Source organism: Erythrolamprus reginae, chromosome 2 (genome assembly GCF_031021105.1).
Source record: "Erythrolamprus reginae isolate rEryReg1 chromosome 2, rEryReg1.hap1, whole genome shotgun sequence".
Taxonomy (NCBI): domain Eukaryota; kingdom Metazoa; phylum Chordata; class Lepidosauria; order Squamata; family Dipsadidae; genus Erythrolamprus; species Erythrolamprus reginae.
Genome location: NC_091951.1, coordinates 54,299,225 through 54,317,529, shown reverse-complemented (window position 1 = coordinate 54,317,529; position 18,305 = coordinate 54,299,225). Strand labels below are relative to the sequence as shown.

Genomic DNA, 18,305 nt, shown 5'->3' with positions numbered 1-18,305 from the left:
CATCCAAATTCTGAGCTTTTATTTCTTTCCTAATGGGTTTGCACACATTATTTGCTTTTACAATGATTCCTATGGGAAAAATTGCTTCTACTTAAGAACGTTTCTACTTAAGAACCTGGTCACAGAACGAATTAAGTTCTTAACTAGAGGTACCACTGTATTCATTTAGTGACTATAGGAAGTTACAACAGCACCAAGAAAAATTACTTAAGACTGTTTTCACAGTTACAACGTGATCAAAACTCAGGTGCTTGGGAACTTACAAGTTGCAATGTTCTGGGTTATGTAATCAACATTTCTAACCTTCCCATTCGGCTTCCATCAAGTCAACGAGGAAGCCAAATCCGCATTAGCGATCATGTGATTCACTTAAAAACTGCAGTGATTTGCTTCACAACTTGTGATAAATTTTGGGCTCAATTGTGGTCATAAGTCGAGGACTACCTGTATCTATGAATGATAGAGGAAAACCCCCTTCAGGAACTGATTCTGAATGGAGCCTCTCTGCCTTGGGCTTCTGCCTTCCATGATAACATTACGGTTGCTACAGTAAGTGGTGTCAGAGGACAAATAAAGGAGAATGGATGATTCTTCTCAAAGAGCTGATTGAAAATGGGAACTTTTTATTTTCCCCAGTCACTAGCTTTTCTCCTGGCAAACTTTTCTTCCTTGAATTGTTAAAAGCATGGATTAGAAACAATAAGAAAAGATTTGGAAATCTCACTAGTTTGTGTTGTGGTTAGCTCTGCCCCAGCTTCTGCCCCAAGGACTGAGGAGGTGGATGCGGGGTAAACATCAACATGTCATAGGCCTGTTTTGCTGCCGACAGAGTCAGACGGTGAATTGTCCTCTGCAGAAGGAAGTGACGGTGAGATGGAGGAGGGGGGCTTGGAAGACAGCCCAGGAAGAAGTCAATCATCCTTATCTTCCTTAGATTCGGATGAGGAAATAATGATAGACCCACGCATGCGTAGAGCTATGCATAGGAGTGAACAGCTTCAAAAGTATTATAGGAGATAATTGAGTCCACCTGTGGTTGGGTGGGGTTCAAGTAATTAGAGCTGCTGTTAAATTGGCAGTGTGCTGGCCTCGCAATGTGGAGATTATCTGATTGTACTGGTTTGGACCGTGACTTGCTGTTTCAGGACTCTGTTGATTTTTCAAGACTTGGAAACCAAGGCAGAGCAAAACTCGTGGAAGAAGGAGGGCTGTGACGTTTATTCACAGCTGCTAGCTAAGTACTTAAGGACTGCTTAAGGAGTTTTTACAGCCTACAAGTTTGTTTTGGGAATAGTGCTCTTTGCCATACAAAAAGGGTGCTTTGTTTCTTTTGAATTTTGTGATAAAAAACATTGTTTTTGAATTTTCAAGGGTGTGTGTGTCTGAATTTTTTACCTTTGAATTTTTGGGAGGCTCATACCATAGAGCCCGGCTGAACAAGTTTGTATATGGCCAGTTATTTTCCATTTAGCAGGGCTGAATGTTGATACATATAATGCAGTATGTATTCGGAAACTAGAAATTATGCAGAATGCAGCCATCCAAGCGGTCATGGGCCTTCCCAGGTATGCCAACACATTGGCTGCCAATGAGTTTCTGAACGCAATTCAAAGTGTTGGTTATGACCTATAAAGCCCTACATGGCATCGGACCACATTACGTATGGGACCGCCTTCTGTCACATGAACCTCAGTGACCGGTCAGGTCCCATAGAGTCGGCCTTCTCCAGGTCCCATCAACTAGACAATGTCATTTGGTGGGGCCCAGGGGAAGAGCCTTCTCTGTGGGGGGCCCAGACCTCTGGAATCAGTTCCCCCCAGAGATTCATACTGCCCCCACCCTCCTTGCATTTCATAAGAGTTTGAAGACAGGCCTGGGGACACTACTCATCAGCTCCTGCCTATGTTGAATGGAATGTATGATGGTGAATTGGAAATGACTGTTTTTAAATTAAATTGGAGTTTTAGATTGTTTATTTTTAGTTATTATTGGATTACAGAATTTCATAATAATAATAATAATAATAATAATAATAATAATAATAATAATAATAATAATTAGTAGTAGCAGCAGCAGCAGCAGCAGTAGTAGTGGTAGTGTGTTTTCCTTGGCATGGAGATAAAATTACCAGTGCATCTGTCCATATTGGGAAGTTGAGCATCTCTCCCATGTGAGATTTGGTGGGAGGTAGGACATAAGATTAATGAAATAATCTGCTCACAGGGATCTGGTAACACCCTCCCTGGTGGTGTTTAAGCTAGCAGTAAAGACGGGATTACTCCATAAAATGTTCAGTGTACAGCGTTGCTGAGATTTGGATTCTGGAGAAGATTTGATTACATTAAGGTTTTAATTGTTTGAATTGTATTATGAATAATCTGTAAACCATCAGGAGACCACATAGAATTGTTAGTGTATAAATACTGCAAGTAAATCAATCAATCGATCACACAATAGAGGAGAGGGAGGTTTTTCCTGTTTCTTAAGTTTCACTTTTCTCTCTGCTGTCCTGGCCTAGTTTAATTCATACAGCGTATAGTAGTATATCTAAACCTGGGTTAGCAACGTGCACTTTGTGTAACAGTATAACCCAGTTTAGAAGACCATGGGAGATGAAGTTGTTTCAGCAGTTGTTTTAAGCAAGGGCTTATGCATAGTGCAAACATGCATAGTATAATGTTTTCCAAGATACAATGGGGAAAGCTCAAACTATTTGGATTAAATGCCATAATTGACAGCCAACATGTATGGGAATTACGGTAGCCATAGTAACAAAGAAACTGAATCTGTGGTTTCTGTTGCTATCTTATGCTTTCCCATATCCTTGTCAGTAATGATGATCATAAGTTTTCACTCCAACCAAAGTAACCAACTCTGGTGTCTTTTCCATATTCCTTGGTATATTTCCATTTATCCACTTAGTCAGATCTTATTTTATGTTAATCCAGACCTTGTAAAACCTTGTGAGGCGGTTTCTTTCTCTTTTAGACCTTCAATAGGCCCTTCCTGAGTTCACTTCCAACCATAGGCGGCCAGCAGAATAACAGAATAATAAAGTTGAAATATATTCTAGACCAATCCCCTGTTCAAACAGAAAACTCTGTACTATTTCAGACAAATGATTGTTCAATCTCTTCTTAAACACCTCCAGTGTTGGAGCACCCACAACTTCTGGCAGAAGTTGTTCCACTGAAAATTTCTCCCGAGTTCTGGGTTGGTTGTCTCCTTGATTAGTTCCCACCCATTGCTTCTTAACCTGCCTTCAGTTGTTTTGGAGAACAGGTTGACCCCATCTTCTTTGTGGTAGCCCCTTAGATACGAAGAACACTGCTGTCATATCCCCCCAATAAACTATGCATACTGTTCTTCATATGTTTTAGCCTCCAGTTCCCTAATCATCTTTGTTGCTCTTCTCTGCACTCTTTCTAGCATCTCAACATTTTTACATATTGTGGTGACCAAAAGTGGATGCAATATTGCTAGTGTGGTCTTTTAAAGAAGTATTGTTTGCTTGTTTGTTTGTTTATGTTTGTTTGTTTGTTTGATTGATTGATTGATTTTTATGCTGCCCTTCTCCTTAGACTCAGGGCGGTTCACAACATGTTAGCAATAGCACTTTTTAACAGAGCCAGCATATTGCCCCCACAATCCAGGTCCTCATCTTACCCACCTTGGAAGGATGGAAGGCTGAGTCAACCTTGAGCTGGTGATGAGATTTGAACTGCTGACTTACAGATCAATAGTCATCTTCAGTGGCCCGCAGTACAGCACTCTACCTGCTGTAACATTTGATCTTAATGCTATCCCTGTGTTAAAGTAACCTAGGACTGTGTTGGCTTTGGGGTTTGTTTTTTTGGGGGGGGGGCTTCTGTACACTGCTGGCTCAGATTTGTGCTTCCAATTTAAAGTCCTTTCAATCAAAGCTGCTGCTTACTCCTCCATCAACAGGATAATGTGTGGGGCATTTCCACTGTGAGGGGTGTCCAATGTTGATAAGTTTAAGACTTATGGACTTGAAATCCACAGGTCTTAAATTTGTCAATGTTTGCATGCTCCTGCTTAGATCAAATTAGATCGAAGATGCTTCTAGAGCAGACTTTGCGCTTTGATTTCCTTGCTTTTCGAGCAAAATTCATAACAGATCTGCTTTACAATCTGCAATCCACACAGATTACTACAAGCATGTTCATGACATCGTATGCAAGTCTTATAATCCAGTTTATAGCTGCCACATCCCCAGTGTACTGAGACACAGCGAAGGTACATTTATTGCAGTTCTAAATAAAGGCAATATCATATGAGATTCAGCCAATAAGAAAATCCCCATCATTTTCCATCTACACTATGTGCCATTGCCAGGGGGAACATTAGTTAACAAACAATCAGCTCTGCGAAAGCCTTTTGAAATAACTCATTCCCTCCTTATTGTATTTAGCCCTGAGGTGGCTGAGTCAAGGTTACTATAGAAATTCTTCTCCCCACACAGACCTGAAACCAAGTTTACACTTATTTTCATGTTTGGTAATAGAAAATGCTAGTTTCTGAAGCACTAGGTCACTGATGGCGAACCTTTTTTTCCTCGGGTGCTGAAAGAGTGTGCACGCACACTATTGTGCATAGGTGAGTGCCACACCCATAATTAAATGCCTGTGGAGTGGCAAAAACCTAGAAACGTAGAAGATTGATGGCAGAAAAAGACCTCCTGGTCCATCTAGTCTGCCCTTATACTATTTTTTGTATTTTATCTTAGAATGGATCTATGTTTATCCCAGGCATGTTTAAATTCAGTTACTGTGGATTTACCAACCACGTCTGCTGGAAGTTTGTTCCAAGGATCTACTACTCTTTCAGTGAAATAATATTTTCTCATGTTGCTTTTGATCTTTCCCCCAACTAACTTCAGATTGTGCCCCCTTGTTCTTGTGTTCACTTTCCTATTAAAAACACTTCCCTCCTGAACCTTATTTAACCCTTTGACATATTTAAATGTTTCGATCATGTCCCCCCTTTTCCTTCTGTCCTCCAGACTATACAGATTGAGTTCATTAAGTCTTTCCTGATACGTTTTATGCTTAAGACCTTCCACCATTCTTGTAGCCCATCTTTGGACCCGTTCAATTTTGTCAATATCTTTTTGTAGGTGAGGTCTCCAGAACTGAACACAGTATTCCAAATGTGGTCTAACCAGCACTCTACATAGCAGGATCACAATCTCCCTCTTCCTGCTTGTTATACCTCTAGCTACGCAGCTAAGCATCCTACTTGCTTTTCCTACCACCAAGCATCCCTCACCTCCTGAAGGCCCTCTGGAGGCCGGAAACGGCCTGTTTCCCAACTTCTTGTAGGCCCAGTAGGCTTGTATTTCACCCTCTCCAGGCTCCAAAGGCTTCCTTGGAGCTGGAGAGGATAGAAATGCTCTGCCCCATTCCCCTGGAGGCTCTCTGGAAGGCAAAAAGGCTCTCCCAGAGCCCCTGTGCGAGTCAAAAATCAGCTGGCCAGCACACACATGTATATTGGAGCTGAGCTAGGGCAACAGCTCCCGTGCCAGCAGATATAGCTCCTTGCGCCATCACTGCACTAGGTTAATATGGAAGTGAAAGAGTCAGAGGTAATAAGAATTTGTGATTTTCCTGTCATAACAGTTTAACACCTTGGCAACTTGAAGTGTGTGGACTTTCAACTCCAGCCAGTATGAGTTGAATCTTTCACACTTTCAAGTTGCCAAGGTTGAGAGACATTGATTTACCATAACAACTGTTATGGGCACAGTGATTATGATATGTGATTTGCCCATATAGCCTGGATATCTTATGTTTTTAAAGATTTCTAGATCTGGTATTGTACTGTAAGCATGAATCCCAGCAGCCGATAAGGTCCCACAGAGTTGGCCTTCTCCGGGTCCCGTCGACCAAACGATATCGTTTGGCAGGCTCCAGGGGAAGAGCCTTCTCTGTGGAGGCCCCGGCCCTCTGGAACCAACTCCCCCCAGAGATTAGAACGGCCCCCACCCTCCTTGTCTTTCGCCAGGCATGGGGGAGTTAAGTTATCCTTTCCCCCTAGGCTACTACAAATTATGCATGGTATGTTTGTGTGTATGTTTGGTTTTTTATAATAGGGGTTTTTTAGTTGTTTTTATTAATTTGATTGTTCATGTTGTTTTACCACTGTTGTTAGCTGCCCTGAGTCTGCGGAGAGGGGCGGCATACAAATCCAATAAATAATAATAAATAATAATAATAACTGTGATGCCTGACTTTATTCTTACCAATGTTTTTCTCTCTTTGTTTTGATATAAGTAATATTCTGTTTACTGCTGCTGAAATTAAAAAAAACAAAAACTGGGCAGATTATCTTCTGTTAAAACATTTATTAAGAAACAAGCTTTGATTTACACCGTGGGAACCAATGGAAAAATAGCCCCACAAGATTAATGACAGAGAATCCTTGGAAACTATTAGTGAATAGAAATGTCCTTTGAATGTATAGTTTTCTAAAACGACATGGTTGCTAATTTTATTTGACATTCAAGAAGGAGAGTTATAAAATAGATACAGAGGTATACATTCAGATTTTTTTTCTTACATCATATGACTTTGAATATTTCTTGACCTTGACTACTTCTAAGATATGTGGACTTCACATAAATTACCCAACCAGCATTCCCTTTCTTTAGTAGCTGGAGAACTTTGAAGTCCATATATCTTAAAGTTGCTAAGAAACACTGGTCTAGACACAATTATACTATTTAAAAATTAAATAATAACTATTTATATTAATACAACTTAACTGTTTATGGAATATCCTAAAGATTCTTTTTCAAAACACAACTAAACTTTGTTTTCCCTTGAAGATGCTTTGCTTCTCATCCAAGAAGCATCTTCAGTTCTGACTGTAGAATAGTAGTACAATTTGGAAGGGAGAATGGTTTGGTAATTGCATTATTATTATTATATTGAATAATTTTTAATATGTTTCTTTTTAACATTTCCCCTGGTTTTGTCGCTTTCTTATCCCTATTTTTAGCCAGTTTGGTTTACATTTCTTGAGCATATACTGTATGATATAACTGTTTAGGTTTTTTCGGAGGTAGAGTCAAATAGATTTGTTATCAATTCTAATTAATATGCAATATCTTTTAAAGGAATTTAATTGTAATGCACCCTGACCTCTTTTAAAAACTGTAGATTTTGACAGCCAAGACAGGCATTTTGGTTCATAAACACATTTGGAAAAGATGTCAAACATTCTCTACTTTTCCACTTAAATGAGCATGTTATTTTGTTTATTGTACTAAGATCAGGGGGGGGGGGGGGGTTGTGGAGAATACTCACTGCTTAATTTTCTTTCAAAATTTCAGGGCATGCAAAAAATCACAGAAACCCTAAAAGGCAAAACAGGGCAAAGCAGTGGCCCCCCAATAGCATATTCTCTGACATAGAGGCTTTGAGACTTAACTTAGAGCAATTCCCTGCATCCAGTAAAAACAACACTGTCAACATAAGGAAAAAAAGTAGTCCGCGAAGAATCAAACGTTTTCTCTCATATCCTCGATATGTGGAAGTTATGGTGGTGGCAGACAGTCGAATGGCTTCATATCATGGAACTAATCTTCAGCACTACATTTTGACATTAATGTCCATAGTAAGTATTACAATTTTTTTAATGTATTATGTATATCCTGCCATTAATATTCTTATAAGTTACTCAAGTCAGCAAATATACCTAATACTCCTGCCATCTCCTATTTTCCCCACAACAACAGTCCTATGAGGTGGGTTGGGTTGACAGAGTTTGCCCAAGCTCACCCCACTAGGTTTCATGACCAAGGTGGAACTAAAACTCACGGTCTCCCAGTTTCTAGTCTAATGCCTTCATCAATAGACCAAATTGACTCGCTCTACATTGCTGTGTACCTCCATTGTGCTCTGAAATGTTATACTTGCCCCCTAAACCAAACTGGGTCACCTACTGTATTTTTCGGAGTATAAGACACACCTAGATTTTAGAGGAGGAAAACAAGGAAAAGGGTACAGTGGTACCTCGACATATGAGTTTAATTCATTCCAGACCCGAGCTCGTAAGTCGATCAACTCGCATCTCGAATGAATGCCTTTAGACTTTGTTTTTCGCGCCGAGATAACCGGAAGTAAGGAGATTCTTGCACCACCTAGTAGAAGCTCGGCTCGTATCCCGAATTTGAGCTCGGGTGTCGAACAGAAATTTCGCTTGCGTTGCGGCTCGTAACTTGGAATACTCGCATGTGGAGCAGCTCGTATCTAGAGGTACTACTGTATTCTGAACCAAATGGTGTATTGTACAATAAAATACCAGTGCAGCAGAATATTTTTAACAACTATGTACACTTTTTACAAACTTCAGACTTGACAGATTTAAGACTTGTGGACTTAAACTCCCAGAATTCCTCCTCCAGTCATGCTAGCTTGGGAATGGGAGTTGAAGTCCACAAGTCTTAAACTTGCCAAGTTTGAAGACCCTTGCACCCTTAACCCCAGGGTCTTCAAACTTGACAACTTTAAGACCAAAATTCCTCCACCAGTCATGCTAGATGGGGTAATTAGAAGGTAAAAACACCCCAATTTTTGCAAAAAAACAGGCCATTTTTGCCTGCTTTTTCATAATAATGGAGTGGCCAAAGGGTTTGAGAAGCCTGCAAAGAGGTCCTGGGTGCTAAGGGATTGCAAAAATGCCCCTATTTTTGCAAAAAAGTGGGTCACTTTTTGCCCATTTTTTCACAAAAAATGGGGTGGGCAAAGGGAATGGAAAGCCTGCAGAGAGTTCCTGGATGCTGGGCAATGGCAAAAATGCCTCCATTTTTGTGGAAAACAGGCAGTTTTTCACAAAAACGAGAGCATTTTTGCCTTCCCCAAGTCCTCCGAAGCGCTCTGCAGGCTTCCCAGACACTCTGCTCACCCCATTTTGTGAAAAATGTGCCCATTTTTCGCAAAAATGGGAGGCGGAGGCGGGGTTTTGGGAGACCAAAAATGGCTGTATTCAGTGTATAAGAAGCACTGACATTTCCATCTTCTTTTGGGAGGGGGAAAGGTGTGTCTTATACCCTGAAAAATATGGTATGTTAATGTTTTTCCTTCTATTGACTACCCACTGTGGAATGACTTTTTGATATAGAACAGTGATGGCAAACCTTTTTTTCCTTGGATGCCGGAAGAGCGTGGGCAAGCGCTACCGCACATGCGGGAGTGCCCACACCCATAATTCAATGCCTGGGGAGGGCGAAAACAGCTTCCCTCGCCCCCAGGAGGCCCTCTGGAGGCCAGAAATGGCCTGTTTTCCCAACTTCTGGTGGGCCCAGTAGGCTTGTGTTTCACCCTCCCCAGACTCCAAAGGCTTCCCTGGAGCCAGGGTAGGGGAGGGTAAACCCCCCTCCCTCTGGAGGCTATCTGGAAGCCAAAAACGCTTTCCCAGAGCCTTTGTGTGAGCCAAAAATCATCTGGCCAGCACACACATGCATGTTGGAACTGAGCTAGGGCAACACTCGCGTTCCTGCAGATATGGCTCCGCATGCCACCTGTGGCACTTGTGCCATAGGTTCACCATCACTGGTATAGAACATGACTACCCAAAGTGGAATGGTTTTGGGGTAGAACATGATTACCCACAATGAAATGATTCTTTGGTACAAAACATGACTACCCATGGTGGAAGATTTCTTTGGTGTAGAACATGACTACCCCCGGAGGAATGGTTCTTTGCTCCACGGAGATGTCATCAAGACACCTGGTTTGGAAATCTTATTTGGAATCGTGATATGATAAGTCAAAGGGAGCCTCCCAAGATACAGCCAATTTTCTTTGTAGTTCCATGCATAGAACTCACATCAAGAAAATGACTGTGCAATTGCAGCTATGCTAAACTCCTAGATTTTTCCATTGCATGCTGTGGGCAGTTCTTCTGGGGGAGTCCTGAAAACAGTATTCAGCTTGAGTCCAAAAATTCCCACTCCAAACAATGAAATTACTTGCTGAAATAGTTCATTATTTCTATGTCCAAACTATTCTGTAAGATCCTGGAAGCTACATATCTTTTCACTCAGGACTTTTGTTTACAAATGTATATAGTGCTGCATATTGAGGCAAGGCTTGGTATATAAAAACAACCTATTTTTGTGTGGTCTATGTTCCCAGATAATTACTAAATTACTAAATCGCCTAAGCAATTTTTCTTGGAGAACATGAGTTCTGAAAAAAAAATCCCACCCCACAAACAAATAAAAAAAACCCAAACCTTTTGTTCTCTGTGTAATGTTTTAGAGTATTTTGGTGTATTATGTAAACAAAGAACATTTTTTGTCTAGGTTCTCTTTTAAATCTGCTCTACTCTTCTTAAGCCACTCTTTTTACTAGATTTCTCATTTTAGATTTCCTTTCGGCTTTAAAGGAGAATTATCATGGCTTTTGCTTCCTGACCACCAGGAAGGCGCTTTATACTTTATGACTGTAAAAACTGCACTTCCAGCACCTGTATGTCAAAGAGAGGATATATAAATAATGTGCGTTACGGCAGATAATACCAGATTGGATAGGAAGATTGTCAGTCAGTCTGGTAGCCTAGGGCTGTTTTCTGTCTTTGCTTGCTTACTGAAAGGGAAAAAAAAGTTAATATCCAGTTCCAATCTTGATTGCCCGCTGCTTTACAGCATTTCCTTCTGTGCTTCCTTGTATATTTGTTAATACCAATAAAAGCAGTTTCTTTTTCAAAAGAAGGGAGGAAAAAAGCTGACAATTCTTTCCTTGCTCGTATGCTAATTAACGTTTTTAAAAATTTATCTTTTTACGCAGGTAGCATCTATATACAAAGACCCAAGCATTGGGAATTTAATTAATATTGTTATTGTGAAATTAGCCATCATACATAATGAACAGGTAATTGCTTTGGAGAATACTCCCTTTCTTTTGTGTATCTGCTTGTTATGTTTCCAAAAATGCCTTCTTAATTATTCCTTCAAGGAGATGCTTTACAACATGTCATGCCTGACAATTCACTGTGTTTCAAACTGCTGAAACGTGACTGGTAAAGGCAGGTAGTTTAAATAGGCCTCTCAGTCTATATATACTGATCAAAAAATAAAGGGAACACTCAAATAACACATCCTAGATCTGAATGAATGAAATATTCTCACTGAATACAGTAGTCCCTCGCTCTATCGCGCTTCACCTGCCGCGGCTTCACTTCATCGCGGGTTTTGAAGTCAGCTTCATTTGAATGATTTTACCACACAAACAAGCGCTAGAATCCCCCAGCGGGACTCCCAAATGATGAGCGGGGCGGGGACTGAGCTCCGACGGAGGCCCGTCCCCTCGTTCAATCCCCCTCGCCAGTGCCGAAAGGAAAAAAAAGAAAGGAACGCGACGCGGCGGGGATTTCCAGACTGGGCTCGAGGGCGGAAGAGGAAGTGCTCGAGGGCGGAAGAGAGAGAGAAAAAAAAAGAAACAGCCGGGGCAGCTCACCAGGGACTTTACAGCCGGGGCAAGGCAAAAAACACAACATTTGGCCGAACTGCTGCAAAGAACAGAGTAAGTAGTTGTGGGGGGGAAAGGTTAGCCGGCCATTGCTCGCCTCCAGGCATCCGGAGCTGGTGGGAAGGAGGATAAATTCCCCATCGCGGATTTCACCTATCGCGGCTGGGTCTGGAACGTAACTCCCGCGATAGGTGAGGGATTACTGTACTTTGTTCTGTACAAAGTTGAATGTGCACAACAGCATGCAAAATCGATTGTCAATCAGTGTTGCTTCCTAAGTGGACAGTTGAATTTCACAGAAGTTTGATTTACTTGGAGTTATATTGTGTTGTTTAAATGTTCCCTTAATTTTTTGGGGCAGTGTATTTTAGCTTGCATTAAGACCAAACTTCATTAGCCACTGTGTGTCTCTGTTATATACATAAACATACATATACACATACCTATAAACAGATATAGATAGAGAGATGATAGATAGATGATGAGAGAAAGGGGGGAGAGGAAGGGGAGATAGATAGGTAGGTAGGTAGATAGGTAGATAGATGAGAGAGAGAGATGATGGATGGATGGATGGATGGATGGATGGAGAGAGAGATGAGAGATGATAGGTAGATAGATAAGATAGAGAGATAGATAGAGAGAGAGAGAGAGAGAGAGAGAGAGAGAGATTGAGGCAGGCAAGCAGGCAGAAATAAATATAGATAATATAAATATAAATATTATAAATATAAATAATATAGAGATTGAGATACATATATAGAAATAAAATGAAGAAATGGTACGTGGCAGATTCTGGAGAGCACTGGGCTATGGGACAATCCTCCTGTTTCCCAAGGTTTGAATGCCACTGTTCAGGGCCTAGATGGGAAGAGAGGGAAGATAGAAAATTGATTTTGTTGTTGAGGTAGGGGTAACATGCCAGAAGGATCAAGTTACACATTTTCTGATTTGAGGAGTCCTTGGTCCTCTCTGAGCTTGGTTGTTTTCTTGCAGACATTTCATTACCCAAACATCATTACATCATCAATGCTAATAAAGATATTTTCTGTTTTCTGACATGTACTCCCAGGCCAAAAGGTTCACCACCATTGATGAACAGTGAGCCAATTCAAATCAAGTTTATTTGTTAGATTTATACAGCATTCCACTTTCTAGATCAGGAATTCTCAAGCTTAGCAACTTTAAACTGATTCCCAGAATTCCCCAGCCATCATGGCAGTTGAATTCCAAATTGCTTAAAGTTGCTAGGGTTGAGAATAGGGTGCATATTTTCTATGGACAGCCATTCTGAAGCTTGGAGGCATCTAATGGAGAGGGATTGGTTAAAAAGTCACCTGATGTCTTTTTTTATGGTTTATAATCTGCTCTCTCTAATCCTAGTCAAACATTTTCACTATTACAGCATCCTGGGACTAGTTAGAAAGCATCATCTATGTTTTCATAATATGCTAACTTCAGTTCATTTTAATTTGGGCTGCTTTGCTTTTGTGGGTCAGCACCTAGAATGAATGCAGACAATTTAATTAGTTTGATTCAGTGCATTGCGAGAGCCAGAAAATAGGTTAATTTGGCAATCAAATAAAGTGGGTAGTGTGAGCCCATCTAATATGTAATTTAGCACTCAGTTTTTCTTTTTCTAGGAAAGACTTTGTGGGAGAGGAAACACGCAGAGCTATTTTTCCCATGGTTTCTAGTATGGTCGATAATTACTAAAGCTGATTGCGAATCTTGTTCATATTACTTTTATGACTATCCTTTTCACACTTTAGTCTTTATTGCATTTATATTTTATTGAGGTGTATTTGGGGCAAAAAAATGGTACAGTGGTACCTCTACCTACAAACACCTCTACTTGCGAACTTTTCTAGATAAGAACCGGGTGTTCAAGATTTTTTTGCCTCTTCTCAAGAACCATTTTCCACTTACAAACCCAGGCCTCCAAAACTGTAACCAGAAAAGGCAGGGAGAAGCCTCCGTGGTGCCTCTCTAGGAATCTGGGAAGAAACAGGGCCTCCACACTTCCTGTGGTTTCCCCAATCGCACGTATTATTTGCTTTTACATTGATTCCTATGTGAAAAATTGCTTCTTCTTACAAACTTTTCTACTTAAGAACCTGGTCACGGAACGAATTAATAGAGATTTGATAGATATAGATAGATATTTATTATCAGAATGAGATGCCTTTTAATAAAATTTGCCTGAAAATCTGAAAAGTTGATACCAGTTTCCCTCTAGCGCAGAGAGGGAGGTCATCTAGGGGGGATAGAAAATTATATAACCATTCTTTTTGTACCTTTTACATTTAGGATGGTCCAGCCATATCTTACAATGCTCAGACAACACTAAAAAACTTTTGCCAATGGCAGCAAACTCAGAACCATCTCAGTGAAGATCATCCAGATAAACATGATACTGCTGTATTGGTGACAAGGTATGTGATAGGAAGCTTTCAGCTGATGCTGAAATAATCATGTGATTGTTTCCCCCCCCCCCCTCCAATTCAATCCTATCTGGTTCTAGACAAATTGATGAAGTTTTCATGGCAAGATTTTTTTCAAAAATGGTTTGCCATGATAAGGGCTGACAGAAAGCGACTGGCCAAAGGTCACTCAGCATCCTTTGGGCCCAACACAAGAGTAGGACTAGTCTCACAGTTTCTAGCAGTTTTAACCACTACGCACATTGGATCTCAAACTTGGTACCCCAGACTGGTACCACCCAAATAGGTTCCCCGAATCCTCAGACATGGGTATGCCTGCTTGCAAATATGGAAAATCTAGTCCTAACACATCTAGACAGTAGTAAGTTGCAGAAAACTGACTTGATCTATAACATCTATAAATGGTTGTAACTGGCTCAATTTAGCAATATATTGTGAAAAGCCTATATGATACGGAGAACCTTTCTAGCTACTTCTGTGGGTTGAATTTTGACAACAATAATTACAAGATATTGTAATCTCTATAGCAGAAATATACCTTTCTTTTTTAAAAGTGATTAGTGGGGCAGGACCATTCACTTGTGACGTATAACAAGCTGATCATCATATCCAAAAACCTGGCTATGGACAGGACAAAAATAATAGTATTTAAATGCATGCAGTTGAATATTAATGTTAATTTATATTTCAGATAATTGGTTGAATATATATACAGTGGTACTTCATGATACGAACCCCTCGCCATACGAACAACCCGAGATACGAACCTGGGGTTCGGAAATTTTTTGCCTCTTCTTACAAACTTTTTCCGTCTTACGAACCCACCGCCGCCGACAAGAAGCCCCGCCGCCCGGCTGTCGTCTTTTGAAACAGCCAGGGGGCTTCTCGGCGGCCTCCCGAACGCCGAACCCGGAAGTTCGGGTTTGGCGTTCGGGTTCAGGAGGACGCTGAGAAGCCCCCCGGCTGTTTCAAAAAGCGACAGCCGGGTGGCGGGGCTTCTCGGCAGCCTCCCAAATGCCGAACCTGAAAGTTTGGCAAATGTTCGGGTTTGGAAGGCTGCTGAGAAGCCCCGCCGGCTGTTTCAAAAGGTGACAGCCGGGTGGCGGGGCTTCTCGGCGGCCACCCGAACCCGAACTTTTGCCGAACTTCCGGGTTCGGGATTGGGAGAACACTGAGAAGCGCCCGGCTGTTTCAAAAGGTGACAGCCGGGCGGCGGCGTTTTTTTGCGGGGGTTTTTTCGTTGCATGCATTAATTGATTTTACATTGTTTCCTATGGGAAACAATGTTTCGTCTTACGAACTTTTTGCCTTACAAACCTCCCCCAGGAACCAATTAGATTCGTAAGATGAGGTATTACTGTATATATATCCCTCCCTCTCATCTATCTATCTATCTATCTATCTATCTATCTATCTATCTATCATCTACCTACCTACCTACCTACCTATCTACCTATCTGAGACTACTCCATATGTACTTTACATGTATTCTAATACTTTTGTAAAAAGTAGAGTTAATTCTTATTTTTGTGCGTCCCGTTACTGAACTGATATGAAAAAATATTGAAAATTAACATTTGGTAAGGAAGAATAGGTTTATTGTATTGCAAATTATGACTTGCACAGAGATTAAAGGTATTAAAAGTGTGTTTTGCTTTCAGGCAGGATATTTGTAGAGCTCATGACAAATGCGATACTTTAGGTAAGCTTAATCTCCTATTTATTTTTATTTTCTCCTCTTTAAGATGATAACATTTTTAACAGCATGTTGTGTGCCTTTATAACAAGTTCTCTTTTTTATTTGTTTTTGGGTTTTTTATTTCCCAGGTTTGGCTGAATTGGGTACCGTCTGTGATCCATACCGAAGTTGTTCGATTAGTGAAGACAGTGGACTAAGTACTGCTTTTACAATTGCGCATGAACTTGGCCATGTGTATGTGCTGTCATTTTATATCTACTTTAAAAATAGCAGTATACAGTATTGGGTAATACTACCAGGTTCAGTAGTGTAATTGCATGGACTCTGCTAGCACTCAAAGCCACAGGGGCGAGCACACGCCATCGTTTCACCTTAGCAGCCCACCTCATCCCCATTTCATCCCCATTTCAAAGCTCATCCCCATTTCAAAGCTGAAGAGCCAGCTGGCATGACTAAATGCCAAAGGCACACAGAATGCTGTTACTTTCCCACCAAAGTGGTCCCTATTTTTTTACTTGCATTTTTACGTGCTTTCGAACTGCTAGGTTGGCAGATGCTGGGACAAGTAACAGGAGCTCATCCCATTATAGGAATGCTTAACAATACCCTAATCAAGGGACTATCATACTAGCGAGGCCCACTACTGTAGTGTATATAAACAGGGAGCAAATTCAACATTCACTAGCAGGGTTATTTTGCCTAGTTGGATAGTGAAACATCTGCAAGCAACAAGCTCAGTCAACATAATAAATCTTAAGTATGACTATTAAAGTTATTTTCTATTTAATCCAAAAAGGCCCTACAATAGCAGAATGTCTTGGCTTTGCATTCAGTTAAATTTAAGGCGCTTTGTACTTTTCCTAGGAATTGAAGGAAAAGGTGGGATAGGAATTTAGTCTTACCCAATCAAAAGAGTAGAAGAGAAATGAAAGAATGCAGCAGCTGACAATAGAACAGCAAATCTGGACTTACATCATTCAGCTGTGATATAGCACAGTTTAGTCTACTAGCTGAATCAAAACTTTTCCAAACTTTAATATATACATATATACTTTGTCCTAGTGCATAACGGAAAATTTGGGAACTGAATTCTTTGTAAATTCAGAGATTGGATGGACTCTCGGGATTATCATAATAGTTCATCTTTTTATTATCTGTACTTGGGAATGTATTTTTTGTGGCTTTAATTATATTTTGGTTTATGTGTTTTATTTTAACTCATCTGAGTTGCAAGATTCAGCAGGATATAAATGTGCTGAATCTATAAAAGAATAATGAATAATTTTAAATTGTTCCAAGAACTTAATAGTTTTCAGAAAGAGCTAATTAACTGCAATAAACTAGGAAAATTAGGAGTATTTTAATCAGTCAGTCACAGTGAATTGTAGAATTCAAAAATATCTCTACAATGGTTGCATAATATGTACAGGATGTTATAATGCAGAGCAAAATATTCATAAGTAAATGAATCTGTGAATCCCATGAGGACTATCCTCTTAATTTACGTAGATCTGGTGATATTATTTTGGCTGCTGGTGCTATTTTGTTTCCTTGCTTGTACAAAAATTGAAATTCTTCGTTGGGATTGCTCCTGGGTTCAAGTTGGGGACAGATAATCATGGAGAATATCTATGTGGCTGCTAAGAGTTGAAAATAACTTGATGGCATGTAATCAATCATTCTTGGGTTCAGATATATTTAGCCAACTGTAGGATAGCTCCTCTGGTTATGCTTATAGACTACAGGTCTTTGCTTTGGAATGAGGATTCTGGTTTACAGAAAGAAACCCTACTAATAAAGTACTTCATATTTCAAAGAAGCCGGGTGTAAACTTTTGTATGCTTATCTGCAACTTCTGCACCTCTGTTTTGCACAATAAATCATAAACCAGCAGATTCAGCTCTTTTAAACCTCATTTATCTTAACAGGGGAGTTAACCTGCCTAATTCATATAATTCACTAATTAATTTGGGGAAATATTTTTTTAAAAAAAAATATTGTATCTCTCTTTAGATTTAACATGCCCCATGATGACAATAATAAGTGCAAAGAAGAAGGAGGAAAAAGCCAGCAACATGTTATGGCTCCCACCCTCAACTACAATACTAACCCCTGGATGTGGTCAAAATGTAGCCGTAAATACATCACGGAATTTCTGGAGTAAGATTTTAATGATTTGTTCATGCACGTTACGTGATTTTCAAATGAGGTGGTTTTGACACATTGTGGGAGAGTGACATGCAAATAAATATGATGAGAATAATACTGTAGGCAAGTGTCTAATGTGTATCTCTCTCTGCCCCCCCCTCGCTCCCTCCTTCTCTCTCTCTCTGTCTCTCTCTGTCTCTCTCTGTCTCTCTGTCTCTCTCTGTCTCTCTGTCTCTCTCTCTCTCTGTCTCTGTCTCTGTCTCTGTCTCTGTCTCTCTGTCTCTGTCTCTCTCTCTCTCTCTCTCTCTCTCTCTCTCTCTCTCTCTCTCTCTCTCTCTCTGTAGGCTGTACCAAAATACAGGCTACGTTCACAGTTCATTATATGCATTACATTACGTATTCGAATTGGTTGCTATTTTCTTTTAAGTGCTGCTTCATTTGTTTCACATACAACTTTAGAATATTCCTAACTGCTGTAACATTTTTTTTCTAAAAGACTTGGCTTTTTACACATGGAAT

At 40.3% G+C, this 18,305-nt stretch overlaps 1 protein-coding gene across 2 annotated transcripts in view; it reads left to right on the top strand.

The window, feature by feature from the left end:
* Positions 1 to 18,305, top strand: part of ADAMTS9 (ADAM metallopeptidase with thrombospondin type 1 motif 9) — a 202,042-nt gene that overhangs the window by 23,498 nt on the left and 160,239 nt on the right. For both annotated transcript variants that reach the window (XM_070738165.1, XM_070738164.1), the window contains exons 4-9: positions 7,358 to 7,641; positions 10,818 to 10,901; positions 13,806 to 13,930; positions 15,601 to 15,641; positions 15,767 to 15,872; positions 17,652 to 17,798. In XM_070738165.1, coding sequence (XP_070594266.1) covers positions 7,358 to 7,641; positions 10,818 to 10,901; positions 13,806 to 13,930; positions 15,601 to 15,641; positions 15,767 to 15,872; positions 17,652 to 17,798 — 787 coding nt within the window. The remainder of the gene's footprint in view (positions 1 to 7,357; positions 7,642 to 10,817; positions 10,902 to 13,805; positions 13,931 to 15,600; positions 15,642 to 15,766; positions 15,873 to 17,651; positions 17,799 to 18,305) is intronic.